The sequence below is a fragment of the Rhodamnia argentea genome, chromosome 3 (assembly GCF_020921035.1).
Source record: "Rhodamnia argentea isolate NSW1041297 chromosome 3, ASM2092103v1, whole genome shotgun sequence".
NCBI classification, from domain to species: domain Eukaryota; kingdom Viridiplantae; phylum Streptophyta; class Magnoliopsida; order Myrtales; family Myrtaceae; genus Rhodamnia; species Rhodamnia argentea.
In genome coordinates, this window is record NC_063152.1 from 32203986 (window position 1) to 32227714 (window position 23729).

At 40.1% G+C, this 23729-nt stretch overlaps 2 protein-coding genes across 5 annotated transcripts in view; both read left to right on the top strand.

Annotated features, from left to right (window-relative positions):
- LOC115746432 overlaps window positions 1-23321 on the top strand; it is a 30645-nt gene extending 7324 nt beyond the window's left edge. Inside the window, exons 2-3 of one of the 3 annotated variants that reach the window (XM_048275855.1) lie at window positions 14603-14990; window positions 19300-19752. In XM_048275855.1, the coding sequence (XP_048131812.1) occupies window positions 14637-14990; window positions 19300-19548 (603 nt within the window). In that variant the 5' untranslated portion in view covers window positions 14603-14636 and the 3' untranslated portion in view covers window positions 19549-19752. Of the gene's footprint in view, window positions 1-14602; window positions 14991-18638; window positions 19753-23078 lie in introns of those variants that run through there. The other 2 variants (XM_030682187.2, XM_048275854.1) reach the window with 2 other exon arrangements.
- Window positions 1044-15385, top strand: LOC115746433. Of its 2 annotated transcripts, none has more exons than XM_048275856.1 (2): window positions 1044-1787; window positions 15262-15385. In XM_048275856.1, exon 1 carries the CDS (start codon window positions 1161-1163, stop codon window positions 1755-1757), a length of 597 nt encoding a protein of 198 aa, XP_048131813.1. In that variant the 5' UTR covers window positions 1044-1160; the 3' UTR covers window positions 1758-1787; window positions 15262-15385. The 2 variants fall into 2 exon arrangements, with proteins under 2 accessions (XP_048131813.1, XP_030538048.1); XM_030682188.2 differs by lacking the exon at window positions 15262-15385 and adding an exon at window positions 12507-12518 and having other exon boundaries at window positions 1044-1768.
- Window positions 23322-23729: the final 408 nt, after the last annotated feature.

Here is a 23729-nt window from a genome sequence, read left to right on the forward strand (position 1 = left end):
GCCGGTTAAGATAAAATGGGAAAGAAGTTTGCGGGCGCAGCTAAGAGGTACTTAAGACCCGATTAATCCTCGCCCTGCACCCCGTGGGGCCAAAGTTTTCATCCCCATTGATGAAACCGTGCTCCCCATGGGGACCCTCTCTAACCTGCTTTGCTTGACACGGGTCAGAAAGGGCCCCCCTAGAGGACAAGGAGATTTCTCTATGTATCTCCAGCTCTTGAATGAAATTCGGGTCGCAAATCATAGTACTCGAAAAGAAAAACAATACTGATGAGGCTAGAATAAGATCAAGAATAAAGCAATCGGTGACAATAAGGTGGAGAGATGTTCATGCTGTCCCCGGTTTAGGAAACTGGGAATCGGGACCTCCGGCGCGGACCGAAAACAGATCAGCCTTAGGAGATATAAGATGGAGAAATGTACATGATTTGAAAATTCTTCTCCAATTGAAACCACCTCTAAGCTATCACAATCACCGGATATACCTATTGATGTCAAAACACTCCAACACACAGCTCAAACGAATAAGTAGCAAGAAAGTCACTGCTCACAAGAACTGGCTGTAAACATAGCAGGGCAGCAAAGCGAGATTTTAAGCATACCTTGGCCAGGAGGCGCGACTATATAGGCCACTGCTTACTCACGTAGCATAGAAACTGAGATTTCAACTTTCACTCTTAGCAAATGATTTGATCAAGAGGCTGGTTCAACCGAGCAAGCAACTTCCAGAGCCAGCTACTCGGCCGGTTCAGCTTTTATATTGCAGCCCTCCACCAGATAAAAACAAACATATTACTAATCGAAGCTTCTGTTGCTGACCGTCCAACGGAAATAAGAAAACAGTTTCACTGTCGAAAAGTCAGGAGCGTCTAGAAAGTCAAGAAAAAACGACCATAAAAAACTCGCTTTGGTGCCGCGTACCAAAATCCTCTGACCGCTGTCCAAGTCCTACAATGATCATTTCCCAGTAAGTTCCCTAAATAACTTATAATATAAGGTAGTAGCACCCCTAAAATCACTATATATAACCCGACATAGCCACCCAACCAAGCATCAACAATTCCTTCAAACACATCCGAGCACCTCACCCACGAAACGCAGCCGAGAAAACCTTCCTTTCTTCAAGCAAAGCCGAATACCACCCACAAATCAGAATCAAGATGGTGTTCTACAGGAAGGATCAAGAGTCGCAGCAATTGACGGACGAGGAGAGGCGCAAGAAGAAGATGAAGTGGACGATCGGCATCATCGCCTTCGTCATCTTCCAGGTAGTCCAGGCCCTCTTCTTTGTCCTCGTCATCATGAAGTTCAAGTCTCCCAGGTTCAGGGTGAGCGAGTTCGACATCCAGTCCCTGACCGTCGGGACTCAAACCTCGCCCTCGTTCGACATGACCTTCGTCGCCCCAATTCGGATCAAGAACACCAATTGGGGCCCCTTCAAGTACGGTGCCACCACCGTTAACTTCGTCTACGGAGGCATTCAGGTGGGACAGGTGGCCATTCCAAAGAGCAAGGCCAACTTCAAGTCCACCAAGAAGATCGACACCACCGTGACCTTGAACTCCACAAGCCTGCCTAGCGATTCAACACTCGGGAGCGAGTTGAGCTCGGGGGTCATCACGTTGAACAGCCAAGGCGAGCTCAAAGGGAAGGTGACTGTCATGTTCATGTTCAAGAAGAACAAGACCTCGCAAATGAACTGCACTATGGCCATTGATGTGTCCACAAAGGCATTGAAGTCCTTGTCATGCACATGAGAGTTGAGACGGTGATCTCTATATTAGGTTGTTGTGTGGTTGCTTATTTGGCTCCGGTTGAATTGTGTACTTAGAATACATTTTCTCTTCGTAGTGTAATTGGAATGGAGGATTTTTTTGCTTAGATTTTGGAAGTCAGACAATGCTGATTGTTTGGATGTTGAGACCTTACGATTGTACGAGCAATATAGTCTCAACTGAATACTATCCAAGACCAAATCTTGCAACCACGAATACTAAAGCCCCGCACTTCGACAGTGAAATTTGGAACAATGCTTTTTTTTTTCTTTTGTCAGAATTAGGAACAATGTCAAGTTTATTCATCTACATAGTTAAAAAAAAAAATGGAAATCGGTGGGGTATTGTGTCTGCTACTGCTAGAAGAGTTAATTAACACACAAAATCCAAGCTAACGAACCCAACTTGCTCCATTCTGAAAAAAAAAAAAAAAACCACGACTCGCTCCAAGGCTCATCGCGGCCGAGCCAGACCCATTAACTACGGTGGATCTTGTTCTGACATTAACGATCTATTTGGAAAAGGTTTTTGAAATGTGGAAGCAACAAGTAGTGGTCCCGCCTCCACGCACCTTGAAGAAAAGTTGAGGAGCCATCTCTGTCATTGTCCTACGGTTCTCTCGTTAAACAACAAAGGGGGCATTTTGTTGGTAGTTTGTTTGTGAAACAAACAAAGAAGTGTCTTCTCTCACTAGATGGTTACTTATTAGCAGAGAGGTGTCTTCTCTCAGTTGACGGTTCCTTATTATTGGTTATTTCAGAGGGTGCAACCTTTGGAAGGTCATGTCTAATTAGACATAACTGCTTAACTTTTGGAAAGCTGTGTTTGTTCAATTCAGAACTTTCATATTTTTTTCATTTTCTTTCCAAGAGAAATACAACCGTCTTTCCAATTGTTTTCCTTTGAGAGTTCTTGGAGAAATATCGTAATTGTTATATGATATTCTCTTTTCGAGACGTTATTGTATCTTGAAGATTTTTGCCGTAACAATTAGTAAGTTTGTGTGGTGAATGATTCCTTAAAGAGATTGAATTCATGCATTAAAGTTTGATTCCATTTTTTCCAATTCGTTCATTATATTTCTCAACAATGAGTAAATATTGGAGGCGTCCTGTTCAGGGCGTGGAATGCTACGGAAGGAGATTCAAAAAATAAGATTGAAAACGCGTGATTTTGAAGTATTAGTGCTGCCACGTAGTTGCAAGAGGTTGGGTAATGTTATGATGGATTCTCCAATTTTTATCCTTGTTGCAGAGGTAAATAGTGGAAGAATAAAATGGACAGAATAAGAAAATAAATCGTACACCAGATTTACATGGTCAGTCCTAGAAACCTATGTCCATGGGGAGAGTAGTAATGAATTTCACTATAGATCAAGCAATACAATAGAGATTACAAACCCCACTTGATTCACTCAAACACTTTTCGTGGTTCTCAATCCCCGATTACATCAAATAACCCACAAGTGTTTAGTTCAACAATTTCTCACAAAATAATATGGCAATCTCATAAAGTAATTCACAAATCTCACTCACAAGATTTAATCGGCTTAAAAAATTAGGGATGTAATTCACTAGTAGAACCTCATCTTTGATACTCTTCACAAAGAACATCTGCTTCTTATTTATAGGCAAGGGTTGGATCCAAAATAGGAAACATTCACTAATTAAGAAACCATCAATTAGGAAACCTACTTGAATTAGGAAACTTTTCTTCTTGGGCTCAAATTCGAGACATATTTTCAACAATCTCCACCTTTGCTAAATGTTTGAGACAAGGCACAATTGTTTCGCTAAAATTTCGAATTTCACTACTACTCTCCCATAGCCCCCATGTCCTCAATCGCCATAGACATCTTCCAAGTCCAAACCGCACTTGAACTTCGATATAACCGAGCACCTTATCGGAACACCAATTTCACATGCACATTTAATTGCTCTACAAGGATTTTCTAACATAATCTCCTCAACCATACATAAAGCAAAATCATTGTTGCACTTATATATGTTAGGAGATCGAATACGGACCTTGTCAACAATAGCAGTTACAACAATCATTGGCTCTTTAGGCCCCACCTTGTTATAAACACTATATGTATTGATTACTTTGCTAGTACTCGCTACCTCATGAGTTTCTAATTGAAACTCCATCTCAAACCGAACACCGTTCAGTTCCGGATAAACACTGCTAAAATCACTCCTTCCCAAAAGTACTGGAGACTTATCAATTGTAACTTCTCTATTGAAAACAGGTGAATTTAATTCCGGGTATCGCAATCGATAACTACTCTCAACTTGTGCATAGCCAAGGGACATGCACTTTCTTGCCCTTCTATCGAGCTTACCATCACTAATTCGAACATAACATAGGGAATCAAACATTCTGATTACAAGATAATTAGCAATGTTACTCGACTACACTTCTTCGAGAGTCCAACATTCAATTGCAATCGATGGGGATCTCTATTCACCAGGTAGCTCATCCTACTCGGTGCATTCGCTAGAAATCTTCTAGCCATACTAGCACTAGAGAGCATTTTATGGGCCATCTCTAGTAATGTTCTGCTTATCAATTCTATAACATGTTGTGGTTCAATGGCACTAGTGTCATGTCTCACTATGCCTTCGTTTATGCAGAATTCATTTAACAACTCAGAGCAAAACTCCATGCTTTTGGCAATTCGCACATGCTTGATCATCTTACTAGTATTCTTTTTTATCAAAGCTCTCAACTACTTGATCCCGATAAGAGCATCAAACTTGTGTCTCAGCACAAATACCCACATCTTCCTCAAGCGATCGTTAATAATTGTTAGCATAAATTTGGCACTCTTCCTTGATAGAAATTGTGACATCCTATGAACATCCAAATGAATTATTTCTATAATTTTCATGATTTCTCCAACAGTCACATTAAACCGCACTTTCTCCATTGATGTAAATCACAACATTCGCATACATTCGTTCGTCAACAATATAAATACACGGTAAATTTCTTTCACGTCGAACCTTTAGACTTCTCTCACTAACGTGCCCTAAATGCATATGCCACAATTTAGACTCTCGAGCAGATGCATCCGATGTCTCGTGGCAAAAATCTGTTACTCTATCACCTTGAAGCTCATATAGGCCATTGTGCTTGATTCCTTTCATTATCACAAAGGTATCTCGAATAATATTCAAAACTCCGCATTCTCAAGAATATAGATACCTAGTTGAATCAAGGGAACTTAAAGAAATTAGATTCTTCTTCAACTCTAGAACATGCCTCACTCTAGTCAATGTACTCATAATACCGTTATGCATTATGATTCTAACATGGACAACACCTATAACATCGCTTTCAATATTGCTCCCCAACCGCACTTTACTACTATCCATGCATTGATAAGAACTAAACCCGTTCTTGTTTGGTGTAACATGAAACGAACAATCAGAATCCATAATCTATCCATCAAATAAAGAATCACCAGTGACAAATAAGACATAATCAGCACTATCCGAATTACAGCCAACTATAGTTGCAACATTATCTGCAGATTCAACTCTAATTCCCTTACCTTTCTCATTCTTTAATTTAAAGCAATCTCTTCTAAGATGCCCCCTTTTTGCCACAATTCCAACATAAAGCACCACTAGTCCTACACTAACTACGCTTGTTCATGTTTATACTACTTTTGCTAACACGAATACTAGTTCTTTCTCCATTTTCACCTATTAAAGCAGTAGACACAGATTCAACTGATTCTTTTTTACGGATGTTCTCACTCAGAATTAAATCTCGAATCCTATCAAATTAAACTTGTTGACATAGAGGAATTACTATTAGCGGTAATAATAATATTTCAACTATCAAGCAATGATGCTAATAAAATCAAAACACATACCTTTGCTCATCTTTAAGTTAAACAGACACCGCATCAACCGAATTCAATTGACTAACGATCATATTGAATTCATTGATATGATTAACAATTGACGTACCTTTGCTCATCTTTAAGTTAAACAAACATTGCATCAAATATACCTTGTCAATTGTAGAGGGCTTCTCGTACACATCTAACAAAGCTTTCATCACACTTGTAGTGGTCTTCTCTTTCACAATATTAAACGCGACGTTACGAGCCGGCGTCGCCCGAATAACACCCGTCGTTCGTTTATCCACTAATTCGCAATCAGCTTGCTTCATTGACTTTGGTTTCTCCCCCACACAATAAAATAAATTGGAAACCAAATTTACGAGGTTCGATTGTAGAGACCTACGTCCACAGAAGGAGAAGTAACGAATTACACTATAGATCAAGCGATACAACGAAGATTGCACACCACACTCAAGTTCTTGAAACATTCTCGGTGTTTCCCAATCTAGATTACATCAAATAACCCACAAGTGTTTAACTCCACAATTTCTCATGAAATAATCTATCAATCGCACGAACGAATTCACAAATCTTACTCACAAGATTTAATTAGCTTTAAACACTAGGGATATAATTCACTAGTACAAGCTCCTCTTTGATACTCTTCATGAAAAACATCTTTTTCTTATTTATAGGTAATGGTTAGATTCAAAATAGGAAACCTTCTCCAACTAGGAAATCATCAATTAAGAAACCTATTCAAAATTGGAAACCTACTCGAATTAGAAAAATTTCTTTTTCGGCCTCAAATTTGAGGCATATTTTCAATATATCGTCACATGGATCCAGTGCTATTCTTGTCACGAGTGGTGCAAGGTTATAGAAAAATTTGTAGCTAAAGTGGGTATTGCATGGTTTTGCAAATTTGCAATATGAATGTTGGCCCAATGTATTAGAATTATAACATTCTAGAAGAAACTTGCGATAATATCCAACCAATTACTGATATAAGAGGTTTTTGTTCAAAAAGGATAATAGTGGGGAAGAATGAAAATATATGTTTATTCAAAAGCGTGCTTAAGGATCACCATCTATTGATAACTTCATACACTAGAAAAGCCCTCCATTAGTTGGTTAATCTATCTCGGGACAAGATATCACAAATGAAGACTATCGATCTAAGAAGCCCTTGTGGTACTACCCAAAGAGAAAGTGAACTTCCACAAAGAAAGTGAACTTCCAAAGAGTCTCAAGCATTTCGAATTTAATGTGCATGCTCAATTTCAAAGAGAAAGTGAACTTCCATAAACTCGCGGTGAAGCCACCATCCATTGGGACTTCACCATCAATATTTGGAATCGAAGCCTTGAGGATTAGTGAAACCCAAGGCTTTCGAGAGAAGATATGGGATTTTAGGGGCGATATAATCGAGTTATGCAGCACTTACGACATCTATAAGAAGAGTCTTGGGTGGGTCTATCAATTAGTGAACTATTTATAAGGGTCTATCAATCAATGAACTGTTGATGGCGTTGAGAATGTCTTTTCCCTTCGACCGAGTCGAGTACTTTTCCATGAATTACGGGTATTTTCAGTTTATAGAGGAATTTGTTGCAAAAGAAAAAAGGACAAATTTTGTGGGTTTGATCAATGGAATGATTGATTTAACGATGCTATATATGTATAGATACCGAGGTTTTCCCTTTGTCTGATATCATTTGATACCGATTGCATCCATAATTATCTTCATTAGAGGTGAAGCTGGTAACTAGGAAGTATTTATGGCATGTGTCGAATAAGCATTTAGGTTGGTTTTGTTGGAGTAGACTCTGCTGATACAATGTCTAGCGAAAGGTGGATCGGTGGCCCTCCTTTAGTCATTAGTTTATTTTGTTAAGTGTGGGGACAGGCATTGCTTATTGCATGTTATATTCATAATAGGATATAACATTAGTCCTTATGGATTGAGAAAATGTAGAAAATCAAAATTTTCATATCTTAAAGTATGGGGGACTTGGCATATTACTGAGTACCCGACCCATAGAGGACAAAACTTGATCGGAGAGCTATCAAAAGCGTTTTTCTTTTATATGTTGAAAATAGTAAAGCTTATAGGTTTCTTGATTTAGTGTCAAATGTTATTGTAGAATCAAGAGATGTTGAGTTTTTTTAGACTAAATATTCTGAAAAGTATTGAAAGTATTGATAAGAATGTTCAAATACAAGATACAAATAATTCAAAACTTATAGAAACACAAGTACACTCTTGTGAGAAATGAACAAATGATTCTAAAGGCATGACTGAACTTAGGAGAAGTACTAGACCAAGAAAATTGAAAGATTTAGGTCTAAATTTTATTACTAATGTTTTCCTTATTGAAAGAGACAGAGATAATAACATGGTACTTAAATACTCTTTAGTATTAATCCTATAAGAAATCCTAAAATTTAGTGATGTTATGTCTTCTAAAGATGCTTCTTTTTGGAAAGAAATTATAAACAATGAAATGGACTCAATTATGTCCAATAATACTTCGGTATTAGCATATTTACCAAAAGGATCTAATTCATTGGGTGCAAATGGGTTTTCAAGCGAAAATATAGTTCTAATAGTTATATCCAAGCTTTTAAGATTAGATTGGTGGCCAAAGGGTATAGACAAAAAGAAGGAATATTTTTTTTTTTTATACATATGTTCTTGTAGTGCCTATAACTAGCATCCACTTATAATCTTTGCATTCATCAAACGGATGTCAAAACTGCTTTGTCAAAAGGAGATGTAAATGAGAATTTTTACATGGAACAACTAAAGGATTTTGTCATCTTAAGAGAACCAAAGATTTGAGATTGTTTTATAATGATTATTCGAATATATTAGAAGAACAAACTGATGCTAATTGGATTACAATTGTGGGGGACAGACATTCCACTTATGGATGGATTTTCACATTAGGTGGATGTACCGTATCTTGGCTGAGCAAGAAACAAACATGCATAATTCACTTAACGGTGTAATTTGAATTCATTGCTTTAGCAGCAACTAGGAAAGATGCTAAATGGATTAGAAATTTGTTGTTGGGCATCAAATTATGAATTTTTTGTTAGGCATCAAATTGTGGGCTAGTCCTATTCCTCTGATTTTTATTCACTTTAATAGTCGGGTTACTTTGATAAGAGCTTATAGTTTCACTTCCAATGGCAAGTCTAGACGTATCACTATAAGATATGCATACGCGAGACAGTTAATTTAGGATAGTACTACAACAATTGTCGGGAAAAGTATACTAGAAGTGCCATAACTTTTGTACGGCGTTTACTTGAGTGCCATAACTTTCAAAATGTTCACTTAAGTGCCATAACTTTTAAAAATCGTTCACTTAAGTGCCATGTTTAGGTGGTAGCCGGAAAAGCTGACGTGGCAGTCGAAAAAGTTACTGTAGACGCCGAGAAAGTTGCTGTAGCATGCCGGAAAGTTCTTGTAGATGCTGGAAAGGCGACGTGGCACGCCGGAAAAGTTACTGTAGCACTCAAGTGAACGATTTTGCTCCGACGTAGCACTTAAGTGAACGATTTTTGAAAGTTATGGCACTTAAATAAACATTTTGAAAGTTATGGCACTCAAGTGAACGCCGTACTCAAGTTATGACACTTCTAGTGTGAGGTCTAGCAAGAAACTAGCTGATCTCTTTACAAAGGCTCTACCAAGAGATGTGGTGAAGAAGACCTCAAAAGAAATGGGATTGAAACCCTTTGAATAAAATCACCAATAATTGTAACCCAACCTCATAATAGTATAGCACTAGTCATAAGATTTAATGGGTAAAATAAGTTACTGAATGTGATTGTTTAATATTGACATTAGCATGAACATGAGAAGTCCGTATCGTTTGTTACGTTTTGTAAGCTGAGTTATATTCTTAATGAAGTATAATATAAATTAGTAATGTATTTATTAGTAAAACAAACACATGGTAGATATTTCATTTATGTTAGCTAAGAAGTGGCGTCGCTTCTTACAAAAGTCAAGGTTACTTTCTAGAGAGCTCATGAAATAGGAACAAACACAAGACCATAATAGTGCTATTTTTTTTTTTTATAGAATTTTAAGATACTTGCACTAAGTAAATGTTTAACTTGAAAGTCGCCTTTATTATGTATATTAATCTCATGGAAATTTTGGTTGTATATTTTGAAAATTTATTTTGTAATTTTGTTTTACAAACAAAGTGGAGGATTGTTGGTACTTTGGTAATTTTTGGAAGGTTCTCTGTTCGGACATAATTTCTTAACCTTCGAAAGGTTGTGTCCGTTCAAAGATTTTCGCTAAAAATTGAATTCACAACTTCCATATTTTTTTTATATTTTCTTTCCAAGAAAAATACAACATTATTTTCAATTGTTTCCCTTTGAGAGTTCTTGGAGAAATATTAAAATTACTATCTTATATTCTCATTACGAGACTTTGCTAGAGACTTTGCTAGTACACATTAGCAATGTTGTGAGGGCAAATAACTCCCTAAAGAAAATGAAGTCATACCTCAAAATCTAATTCCATTTCTTCCCATTCGTTCATTATACTTTTCTTTGAGCTACATTGCTTCTTGCATGGCCTTAAGTCCTTGGTGAGCAAAGGGAGTACCTTAAGGGGTCATTCCTGAAACATCTGCAATCAAGCTCGAAGTCTTAGCTCTCAAAGCTAGGTCTCAAGTGACCAAACCGAATTGTGTGAACGACCTGGTTAGTGATGTCTATACCTTCAACTTCAATGCCTGCCTTGAGTCCTTATGGTCTAGACTTATGTTGTCATCACCTAAGCTTGTGGCCCACATGGCCAATCCCCGGAGCCATGCTATCGATGTCACAGATTGCATCTTCGATCCCACTCAATCGAATATGAGACCAAAACGATCACACTCTATATTCCCAACAACTCATCGATGGACTGTTTCTGGGTTCCCAACGGATGGACTCAGCAACACATTGTAATTTAGGGAACTTCTGGCAAGGGGTTAAGGTTTTGGTGGAGGAGATGAGAAATATTGGTGGCTTGAAATTGGAGAAAATTGTCCAAAAAGTCCTAAACTTATTTCAGTTTTGCTAATTCAGCCCTAAATCTTTTTTTGCACAACGGTTTATATTTTGTCCAGTTCTCTTGGTCCCGCTTATTAGGTCGTTGTTATATTTTTAGCATGGGAAAAATGTGTTGTGATTATTTATTTGAGTTCTACTCACGTTTGTTATAGGGAAGCAAAGACTAACCCAAGAGAAAACCAATCTCTCACCACTTTATTCTCATTTATTTTTTAGAGTAAATTTCAAATATCCGCAATAATACCTTACCATCAAAAAAGGAAAATATCTTAAATGATGTCGGATCATTTGGACCGAACTCAAGTTCACCTTTAGATGAAAGGTGGGCTCCACGTGGCATCATTAGATCTGACGGTGCACGTAAATTGGGCTGAAATGCTCCCGGTAAGGAAAATAATAGCTCGGACGAAAGTGTTCACATGGGAGACTTCTTTTGGAATGCCTCCAACTTATTCAACATCTAAGTTAGATGTAGATCCTCCATCTCATTATAATTTCTCACTGGGGGCCGTTGTTTAGAATAATGAAGTATTAATGACAAATTGATAGCAAAGTTTGCTCTTAACATGTCAAGATTCAAGATATGTTACACAGATGGAGATACATTAATCATAAGGATAATCAAAGGATACATGCATTTGTAGAATCTATAATTTTAGAATTAACAAAAACTTTAACCAAATTATTTTCCGTAGCTTATGTTGAATCTAGTTAACAATAAAAGAAAAATAAAACCAAGTGAGGGGGCCTGGTGTGGTTTTTGAGATGCAATTCATTATCGTCCAGCAACCCGTTCGAGTCCCATTGATGGGATCCCAATCCTAAAGGGACCCTCTCTAACCCGCTTTGGTCAACAGGGGTTAGAGACAGTCCCTATGGGGTAAGGACATGTTATTTTTAGGAAAATCACTTATAATGTTTTGAACATGACAAAATAATCAAATGTTACTATGTATTTATTGGTTAAGTAGAACCGGATGAAAGATACACAAGCCGTTATGCAGCTGGTGTCCTAATAGGATATGTAAAGGTTAGGAGGTCTCTATCAATGGTACACAAGACATTGGGTATAGAGATGTCTACAAGCTGAAGGTACTTGAGTAGAAGGTGAACAACTAGAACAGAGAGTCGATAAAGCTTGGAGAGACCTTATATAGGTGAACAATAAGGTAGAGCGCCGATTGTCAATATGCTTGGAAGAACTAGAAGATATAAGCTAGCAGAGTTTATACTTGGATGTCATCAAGGCTACTGTATGGATATTAGCAAGGTTTATACTTGGATAACAGCAAAGCGAATGCGGGATATTAGCAAAGTTTACTCTTGAGTATTGCCCGAGGGCCTGAATATCATCAGATTAGTTGATATCGTCAAAACCTAAGCTATAGCTAGATATCATCAGATTTACAAGGTATACATATGGATATATATTTAGACACAAACCCCATTGATTATATTGGCATAGCTATTAATCCGGCTTAGATTTCTTAGTATAGAAAGCAATGATTGATCATCCATCTTAAAGATAGTATCTTTAGGCAAGACATCTTGATTGTTTTGCAAATTTTTAAGCAAGGCATCTTAATTGAGTGGCAATCATTCCCAAGACAAGCTACATTCCTTAAGTGAAGAATTCTACTTATGGATACCAACAGTTGTTTGTATGAGTGACCAAATCGATGGAGATTCTGATTTTATCCCTCAACGATTGCTCAATCTTCTTTGTACAATCTCGTCCAACGGGTTGATTGGAAAGTGATGCTCCGAACACTATCCAATAGGTAGATTGGAAGTTGAGGAGTATAAAAGGAGACCAAGGTACCGAAGAAACGTAGAGAGATCAAGAATAAAAAATTCCAAAGTTCAAGAGAACTTCAATCTATCATACTTGTCTTACATGAGATACAAATTGTAATTTTTTTAGAAGTGTTGGCAGTGTAGTAGTAGTTCTTGGCATGTGATAGTGTGATCCATCAACTTTGGATAGAAGCGTTTCAGGTAGAAGCAGCACGTACTACGCTGTAACTCCAAGAATATTCATAGTGAAATCCCAGCCAGTAGGTTGTCGGCGTGGGAGAGTTGATATAGCCTTACACTAAGCCGAAACACAATTTTGTGTGCAAGTTTCTCTATCTCTTGGCTCTTGTTCATTACTTTTGATAGAATCTTGCGCACCGGTGAATATCATCATACCACTAATAGTATTCAAACTCCGTTCTCATTCAATTTTGATAATATTTCACATGATTGTTTTGTTTCCACGTGAGTTCATCAAATTCATTTAAAATCACCTATTCACCCCAATCTATGTGGTATTCTACCCTTACATAGTTATGTATCTCTAGCTCGTAAATAAAATTCATGCCATAGATTATAGTACTTGTAGACAAGAAAAATATTAAAGAAGCTGGAATAGGATCAAGAACTAAGCAAGTAAGGAAATATGGGGCAGAGACATACATGATTTGAAACTGCTTTCCAATTTATACCAATAACCCTATATCCTCTCTAAGCTATCACAATCATTAACTAACGATGCATCATTAACCAATGGAGCTCCTCGATCTCGTTTTGAGATCCCACTATGTTCTAATCGCTTAGGACGATAATGGATTACCGACTATTTCATAGTAACGTTTGTGCTTTCAGTATACGTTACACTGGTTGAATTAAATTTACCAATAAAATGATTAAAAGATACATGCATTAGTAGAAATTATAATTTATGAATCAGAAAACTAGATTGAAACAATCAATTTTCCACAGTAGTGCGCGTATTGAAGCCGGTTAAAGAAAAAAGAGAGAGGGAAAAGTTTGCGAGCGGGGCTGGGCTGGGAGGTTTTCAAGACCTGATTAATCCTCGTCTTCCGACCCGTGGGGGCAAAGTTTTATCCTTATTGATGGTTTTCTACTCCCTATGGGGATCCTCTCCAACCCGCTTTGCTCGGCACGAGTCACAGAGGGTCCCCTACGAGGCAGGAGATTTCGTTATATATCTCTAGCTCACAAGGGAAATTCGCGCTGCGAATCACAACACTCGAAAAGAAAAACTATGCGGATGAGGCTGGAATAAGATCAGGAACAAAGCAATTAGGGACATAAGGTGGAGAGATGTACATGATTTGAAAACTTTTCTCCAATTGAGACCAATGAACCCTTTCTAACCTCTAAGCTATCATAATCACAAGATATACCTACAGATGTTAAAAGACTCCAAATACTTGAAAACACACCAATCAAACCAATAAGTAGCAAGAACCTCACCGCTTAGTAGAACTCTAAACACAGAAGCCAAGAGAGATTCTAGGCATACCTTGGCCGGGAGGCGTGATTATAGGCCACTGCTTGTTCACGTTAGCATATAAACTGAGGTTCAACTTTCACTCTCAGCAAGTGATTTTATCTAAGAGAGTTGGTCCAATTGGACGAGCAACTTCCAGAGCCTAACTACTTAGACGGTTCAGCTTTTATATTGCAGCCCTCCACCGGATAAAAATAAACATTAAACTAATCGAAGCTTCTGTCGCTGACCGTTCGTCGTAAATAAGAAAACAATTTGCAGTGTCGAAAAGTCACGATCGTCTAGAAAGTCAAGAAAAACGACCCTAAGAAAACACGCTTTGCCGCCGTGTACCAAACTCCTCTGACCGCTGTCCGAGTCTTACTACGGTCATTTCCCAGTAAGGTCCCCTAGAAATTTCATAATATAAGGTGGTAGTACCCCTAAAATCACTATATATAACCCGACATAGCCACCCAACCAAGCATCAACAATCCCTTCAAACACATCGGAGCAATTCGCCCGCCAAACGCAGCCGAGAAAACCTTTCTTGCTTCGAGCAAACCGTCGCTGAAACACTAGCTTTCCAGCGCAAACCAAAACCGAATATCACCCACAAACCAGAATCAAGATGGTGTTCTACAGGAAGGATCAAGAGTCGCAGCAATTGACGGACGAGGAGAGGCGCAAGAAGAAGATGAAGTGGACAATTGGAATCACCGCCTTCGTCATCTTCCAGGTTGTCCAGGCCCTCTTCTTTGTCCTCGTCATCATGAAGTTCAAGTCCCCCAAGTTCAGGGTGAGCGAGTTCGACATCCAGTCCCTGAATGTTGGGACTCAGGCCTCGCCCTCGTTCGACATGACCTTCGTCGCCCCAATCCGGATCAAGAACACCAACTGGGGTCCCTTCAAGTACGGTGCTTCTACCGTTAACTTCACCTATGGAGGTGTCCAAGTGGGACAAGCGATCATTCCCAAGAGCAAGGCCAACTTCAAGTCCACCAAGAAGATCGATGCCACCGTGACCTTGAACTCCACGAGCCTGCCGAGCGATTCGACTCTTGGGAGTGAGTTGAGCTCGGGGGTTATAACCTTGAACAGCCAAGGCGAGCTCAAAGGGAAGGTGACGGTCATGTTCATGTTCAAGAAGAACAAGGCATCGCAAATGAACTGCACTATGGCCATTAATGTGTCCACGAAGGCACTGAAGTCCTTGTCATGCAGATGAGAGTTGAGAGGGCGATCTCTTGTATTAGATTGTTTGTGTGGTCTGCTTATTTGTTTGCCGCCAATTGTTTTAGGACTATGTGTCCTATTAGTATTCATTGGGTCCCGGTTGTGTGTATTTAGTATGATTGGAAATGAGGATATTTTTGCTTAGATTTTAGAAATTGTGGGAGCAATATAGTCTCAATTGAAAATTCACTATGACACGGAAGCCATAAGTAATGGTTCCGCGTCCGGGAATCTTGAAGAAAAGTTCAGGAGTCAACCTTGTCATCATCCAAATTTTAAAATACGGTTTCACGCGTTAAAAAAAAAAAAGAAAAAGGAAGGGGCTTTAAAATTCATTTGAACTCCACCGCTTATAGCATGGACTTAAGTCCTTGGTGAGCAAAGGTAATACCTTAAGGGGTCTGTCTTGAAACGCCTGCAATCGAACTCGAAGCCTTAGCTCTCAAAGCGACCAAACCAAATCATGTGAACGGCCTGGTTAGTGATGTCTGGACATTCGACTTATAATATCCTGCCTTCGTCATGGGCTAAACTCGTGTTGTCATCACTTGAGGCGGTGACCCAAGTGGCCAATGCTTGTATCCGCGCCATCGACGCCCAAGTCGGTGTCTTCGAGTCCACTTGATCGGACACAAGTCTTCGACGATTAGACTCTATAATCTCAACAACTCGTTGATGGATTGTTTTTGGGTTCCCAATGGTTGGACTTGGCAACATATTTTACTATACAGAATTACTAGCAATGAGCAAAGGTAATCCCTTAAGGGGTTAGTCTCAAATCGCCTGCAATTGAACTCGAAGCCTTGGCTCTCGAAGCAACCAAACCAAATCGTGTGAGCGACCTGGTCAGTGATGTTTGGGCCTTTGACTTATAATATCCTACCTTTCTCATGGGCTAAACTTGTGTTGTCATCACTTGAGGCGGTGGCCCAAATGGCCAATGCTTGGACCCGTGCCATCAACGCCCAAGCCTGCGTCTTCGAGTCCACTCGATTGGATGCAAGTCTTCGACGATTAGACTCTATAATCCCAACAGCTTGTAGATGGATTGTTTTCGGGTTTCCAATGGGTGGACTTGGCAACATATTTTACTATACAGAATTGCTAGCAAGGAGCAAAGGTAATATCTTAAGGGGTCGGTCTCAAATCGCCTGCAATCGAACTCGAAGCCTTGGCTCTCGAAGCGACCAAACCAAATCGTGTGAAAGACTTGGTCAGTGATGTCTGGGCCTTCAACTTATAATATCCTGCCTTTCTCATGGGCTAAACTTGTGTTGTCATCACTTGAGGCGGTGACCCAAATGGCCAACGCTTGGATCTGCGCCATCGACCCCCAAGCCGGCGTCTTCGGGTCCACTCGATTGGACGCAAGTCTTCGACGATTAGACTCTATAATCCCGACAGCTCGTAGATGGATTGTTTTCGGGTTCCCAATGGGTGGACTCGGCGACATATTTTACTATACAGAATTACTAGTAAGGCAATTAGGTTTTGGTTGAGGAGAGGAGATATTTGATGGCTTGAAATTAGGATTCTAAATCCATTACTTAATTCGACTGATAATATCATCTAGAACGCCTTGGAAAAAAAAAAGGGTATAATGGCGATGATTCGCCACAATTGAGAAGGTACGTCCACCTGCGTAATCCGATAATAGACTTTGATAATATAACTGTCTTTGGTTGGTTGTGAGAATAATACTATATTGTTACTCACAAATTGTTAAAAGAGTGGGCTCTACAGTAATTTTTAATTAATTATTGTTTATTTTTTGTGGTTCAAAATAGATTATTAGTTTTTACAATCACCTAAAAACTGTTACATAAGCAATTCTGTTCAGCAATATCATGTTGCTCTAATATAAAACGTGAAAATGCCAAGTGTGTCCCCTCATATCGTAATATCTCCATCTTGTCCCTCCCTCGGACATCAGAACGTGTTGACCCGAGTCAATTTGTAGGTCATTGAACGTAAAAAATGGGCTTTACAAGCTCAAATCAAAGAATCAACACTGCATAATACGTGCATCTACCATCTTCAGGCGAGCTTATTATTCCTTTTTTGAGGAAGCAGACATTCGTTTATAAAAATAAGCTGCTGGAGAGCGGGGAAGACTACGCTATCAAAGTCGCAAGCGTGGATCGATTACTCAATTAGTATTCAGGGAGCAGGGCGTAGGTCGTCATTAAGACCCAAGTTGTTGGAAAGAGAGAACTCTGATTAGGACCACATGCGAATCCTATTCTGTGATTACGTTTGGATGAGGATTGGGATTGGGATTGGGAGAAGAAAATGAAGATAGCGAGCAAAGGAGAGAGATAAATGATTTCTCGGGTGTAAGTTTGGACGGTGAACAGTCGTAAAAGTCCGAAATTTATTGTCCGCCGATCAATTTAATCCTAATTTTTTTTAATTTTATCAATTTGGTTATAAACATTTTAACGATTTGCCAATGTAGTCATTCTAACCAGTCTTGGATGCAATTTTTTTTTAGACCGAATTGACCTTCGTATAATGGATTTGGAACTTTTTGGACTGGAAATGGTAGAAAGTTCAGGCGACCAAAGCATGAAATTTTACTTACAGTTGGTATCTGGGTTAGAGGATGAAAAAAGATATTTTGGGAAAAAGACCCTTTTGCCCTTGTCATCGCGGGATTCAAATGGAAGGAAAAAGCCAATGTCGTGGGCCACCCCCGCGGAACTTAAAGCCCACCTTCAATTTCACACCCCGACTTTTCCATCCCTTTTCCAAATTCATCCCCAAAGTCTTCTTTCCTTTTACAATTATCCCCCCAGGGCTTCTAGAACCCACCCCATCATTCAACGTCAGCAACCCCAGAATAAAACAATCCCACAAATAATTTCCCCCACCACGCTAAGATCTGAGAATCGAATGAAGAGCGCGTGGATCGATTTCCACGAAATGCTTTCCGGATGGTTATAGATCCACACTTTATTACCGCGTATTTTACATAAATAATTTGTTAATTATAAAAAAAATGGGATCAGAATATGACAGTATTATCGGGATATTAGAATAGTAGCTCCCGACACATTATTCTCAAATTTTCTCCCTTGCAAAAATATCGGGTCCCACAAAACGACAAACTAAGCTGAACACAAACACGTTCAAATATATATATATATATATTGGACCGACTGAGATATGTACGGTCCAAAACTCTTCCTCCATAGGAGCCTTCGTTTGAAAATTCAGCGCGCTAAGTATGACCAAGACCGAAGCTTCCGGCCATGACCGTTGATGGGAACACCTTCGCTACATGCACATTCCTCTCCTTCTCTCTCTCTCACACACACACACCCAAAAGTCACGGGCATCTAGAAGTCAAGAAACAGCCACCTCAATTATAAATTTTTTTTTTTCGTCTTGCCGTGTACTAAGTTCTCTGGCCCCTGTCCGAGCATGAATTTTCCCTGGAAAATTCAACTCCCCCATCCCCACGATACACACACTTCGACAGACTATATATACCACCGTCTCCAGCAATACAAAGCATCAGCACTTCCTCCCGCATCTCCGCCACTTTTCCCTGGAAAAAAACCCAGAAAATTTTCTCGCTCCTTTTTCCCTGAGGAAGGAAAGAAAGAGAGGGAGAAAAGAATCAAGAGAAACCATCACCATTCACCATCCCAGCATCCATGGCCGACAAGAACCAGAGCCAGTACCACCCCGCGGAGGTGAACGGGTACAACCGCAGCGACCAGGAGTCGCTCCAGGAGGTCGAGGAGGCTAGGCGCAAGAAGAAGATGAAGTGGACCATCGGCATCATCGCCTTCGTCATCTTCCAGGTAGTCCAGGCCCTCTTCTTCATCCTGGTAATCATGAAATTCAAGTCCCCCAAGTTCAGGATCGCCGAGGTCGACATCCAGAACCTGACCGCGGGGACTCAGGCCTCGCCCTCGTTCGACATGACCTTCCACGCCCCGATCCGGGTCAAGAACACCAACTGGGGTCCCTTCAAGTACGGTGCTTCTACTGTCAACTTCACCTATGAAGGTGCCCAAGTGGGACAAGCGATCATTCCCAAGAGCAAGGCCAACTTCAAGTCCACCAAGAAGATCAACGTGGACGTGACTGTGAGCTCCACTAGTTTGTCCGCCGATCTTAAGTCGACTTTGGGGAACCAATTGGGCTCGAGCGTCATCACATTGAAAAGCCAGGGCGAGCTTAATGGAAAGATCACGGTTATGTTCATGTTCAAGAAGAAGAAAACCTCCCGAATGAATTGCACCATGGAGATCAATACCTCGACAAAGACGGTCCAATCCTTGCATTGCGACTGAGGCTGTCGAGAGTTGAGAGGGTGGTTCTCGGTCTAGAGCGCTTGTATGCCTTCGCTTATTATATGGTTCCGTATGCTACAGAATCATATGCATACTCTAGTTTTCGGGGTGTTTCTTCTTTAACCCTTTTGGCTAAGTAATGATGTATCCTTTTTTTTTTTTTTTGGGTGATTTTACGTACGATCCAATTTATTATTGCGCATTGCCCACATGTTCATCCTACAATAAGTATCTGGAAAGCAAGTTTATTCGTTCTAAAATCTTGAAAGGATGAGCGCAAGTGAATGACACAACATTAAGGTTCCGATTGTTTCGCGAAAAATAAAAGATTTGGAAAATGTAATTTTTAAAAATGATTGATTGCATCACTTACAAAAGTGAATTCATTTTTCACGAAAATATTATGAATCGTTATCGATAATGAAAGATGAAAAGTTTTCATTAATCCACGAATGGAGCCTAAAAGATGAACAGGCCTGCCGGCCACACGTAGTTAAGGGGTCGATGTCGGTCTCGGAACTCTTGTTTCAATCAAAAAGCAAAGGCCAAGTCAAGTCTACCAAGGCGGGCGGAGACGGTCGTGCTCCACTCGAAAAGCCATCCTACCCTCAAATAAACAAAGCGCTTATTTTCTTTGCTATAGAGCAACCGTGGATGCACGGGATTGAGACATGCGAAGTCAACATCCCGCCTCAAATTAGCCCCTTTAGACCTTAGGCCTTTGGGGAGGAAAAATGGATATCTATAGCTAGTAAGGAGTATACAAGCACATGAGCTTAGCAATTATAGGAAACTTGAGCACAGACAAAATCATATTTCATGGTAATCAAAGACCCCGCTCGCATTGAATTTCCAAGCAACAAGTCGAGCATTCGTTAATCGAGTCGGGGAAGCTAGAACCCCAGCTTTTCTTTGTGTGCGATAAATCTTCCTTAGCCCATGTACAATCACAACAAGGTCAATTTGTGCTTCAATGCCGTCTTCGACGCTTTCGACGTTAACTACTTTCATGGTGCCTTTGCTTCGAGCATGGCCGTCTCGTAATTGTGATCAGTCGTGAATTATGCTGACAAAAAATCTCGAAGTATAGACTCTGAGAGCAAATTAAAGTTACCCAAATGTGATGGTGAGCAAAATACATAGTCTTGGGAAGAGAACGAGAGTGCGTATAGTTGAATGTAAAATCTCGTGCATGCGCTATGATTTGTTGTTGGATTTTTAATACGCAGTGATGACATCATAAGTACATTAACTGTTGCTCTTTTAACAATCAAGTACATTAATTTCTTAAATGTGAATGAAATCTCAGGCATCCATTGAAATAGAGGACGGAAAATGCCAACTTAGACACTAACACGGTCAAATAGCCATCATCTGTCTATACTCCATCCAATGCGGCCTTTTGAGATGACACCATGCCATATTGGAGATAGCACAATTTTTGCCAAAGTAAGAGAGCCATATTACCCAAGAGAAATGCTTCACCGACACTACTGTCGGGAACGATACAATTTCAATCGTAGATCCACACACCATCACTGCGTGCTTTGCATAAAATACTCATCGATTAAGAGATCGTGTGGCTAGAAATAACCGACAGATCTGTTAAACTATCGGGCTAACGGCTTCCATTATTCAATTGTGCTTAACTTTATTCAATTAAGCGAGCCACGTTAGTAGAATCACATAAACCGATAGCTTCTTTAATGGAGTCTTCATTTTGGGCTAAATTTGAAAAGTTGCAGGTACTTGATTGGGCCAACAATATTAGATTCTCAAATTTGAAACGAGCAAAAATTTTGGTACTTACTGCATTATTACCCATTTTAAATGTCCATCTAACAAAAATCTCTTAAATAGAAAAAGGCCCAAGGCCCATAAAAAGCAAAGCTTGCAGTTTATGCTTTGCCAGTCAACCTTGCCCTTAGCCCCGCGCAGCCCTGCCCGGTGCGTTTTCCATGTCTACACTGTGGTTAAAACTTGAAAGGAGGAGAGAAATTAAGCCAAGCGACTCACAAAAAGCTCTGCCGGATCACATTTCTATGGTCCTTTTTTTTTTTTTGTTGGTCCCATGAAATTTTAAGCCGAGCCCGAACTTTTCGAGTATCTTATCGAGCTCGAGCTTATCCATATTTAGCTCGTGGGCTCGTGAGAAAAATCGTGCTCTTTTCTTTCACGTGGAAAAAATATTTATTAGACATAGTATTCTTAAAGTTACATTGCAAACCCACATTCCCCAAGTAATTTCAAGATCAAGATTGTCTAATTGTCAAGCGATGTGGAGTTGGATTACGCATGGCACGTGGAATTTGACCAGTAGTAGTGGACACCCTTTCAACAAAAAAGTTTAAACCGATAAGTGGAAGAAGATCTCATAAATATAAAGATCATATAGAATCTGTTGTCAAGCGATGCCAAATACTACTACAACAGAGAACGAGCTTAAGTTCCTTCATCGATTGATTATTATCTAATCGAGTCGCATTCGAGTCTTTCAAGCATCGAGCATGCGAGGCAAGTTGAGCTCGAGCTTCGCTCTAAATCGAGATGGGTCCGACTCGGTTATACCTTAATTGGAAGTTACGGAATGAGGGCAAAGATCAGCTATGGAAGCTTCTATTCAAAAAATATAATATAACGAAATATCTCTTGCGTATCGCAGAAAATTCCGCCTCGTCAGGTTACCTCTAGAAGCCTATAAAAGTTCAAGGGGCTACAGGGGACGCGCTTAAGCATATTAAACATCGCCGTCGGGCATCAAGTCAACCAAAGTAGGCTCATCTCCACGGTAGCTCCTTTGACAATGCTCCATTACAGGACTCTGCAATACTGTATATAAAGCTTCGCAACGCCCTCTCCTTTCCATCATTCAGAGCTTTCTCTCGCATTCAACTTGTTCAGAGAGAGAGAGGAAATTCTTAATCCCAAACACAGAAGAGGCAAAAAAGGCTTTGTGTTTCGAGATTAAGCGATGATGGCAGAGAAGAACGAGAACCAATACCGGCCCCGAGAACTGTCGAACGGCCACCACCGCACCGACGAGGAGTCGCTACTGACCATGGAGGAGGAGGAGGCCAAGCGCAAGAAGAAGATGAAGTTGACCGTCGGCATCATCGCCTTTGTCATCTTTCAGGTCGTCCAAGCTCTGTTTTTCGTGCTGGTCATCATGAAGTTCAAGTCCCCGAAGTTCAGGCTCGCCGAGTTCGACTTCCAGTCCCTGACCGTCGGAACTCAGGCCTCTCCCTCGTTCGACATGAGCTTCGTCGCTCCGATCCGGGTCAAGAACACCAACTGGGGCCCCTTCAAGTACGGCGCCTCCACCGTTGATTTCACCTATGAAGGTGTTCAGGTGGGGCAAGCGGTCATCCCCAAGAGCAAGGCCAACTTCAAGTCCACCAAGAAGATCAATGCAAACGTGACTCTGAGCTCTTCTGCTTTGTCCAGCGATGTTAACTCGAATCTTGGGAGCGACCTAAGCTCAGGTATCATAACCCTGAACAGTCAGGGCGAGCTTAAAGGGAAGATCACAGTCATGTTCATGTTCAAGAAGAACAAGATCTCGCAAATGAATTGCACCATGGCGATTGACACCTCGACAAAGACGGTCAAGTCCATGTCATGTAACTGAGAGATGCGAGTGCGATTCCACGTTAGATGGACTGCGCTTCCTTTTTTTTTACATTTGTTTTCGGTGGCATGCTTGTTTTTTCATTCGTTTTTCGATTCCTATCCTTGTTGATTTTTGTCATTATAGAGGGATTTTACGAATCACACGGTTTATAAATGGGTTGTTGCGATATTTATGATACGGACTGGATTAGATTTATCTAAAACTCGATTAATTGCGTGTCATGTACTTGATTGGCAAACGGGTCATGTGGAGAATAATTGGTCATAATTTGCTGAGTCAATTGCTTTGATTGAATGGAGAAGTTGAGCGATGATGACTATCACGAGAATGGACCTAAAGCAACAATTTTGGCAAGTGGGACGAGGGCAGGTGAGAAGAGTCAAGATTTCCGTGCCCTCTAGTTAAAATAAGTTGTGCCTACGTTCAGACAACCTTTTTAGATTTACGCATGAAACATGCTTTTGCCATAAATTACGGTGCTTACAAGGAAAAGCATACCAAGTTGCAACCGGTCAGACTTTTTTCCTTGAGTTTTTTTTTTTTTTGGGCT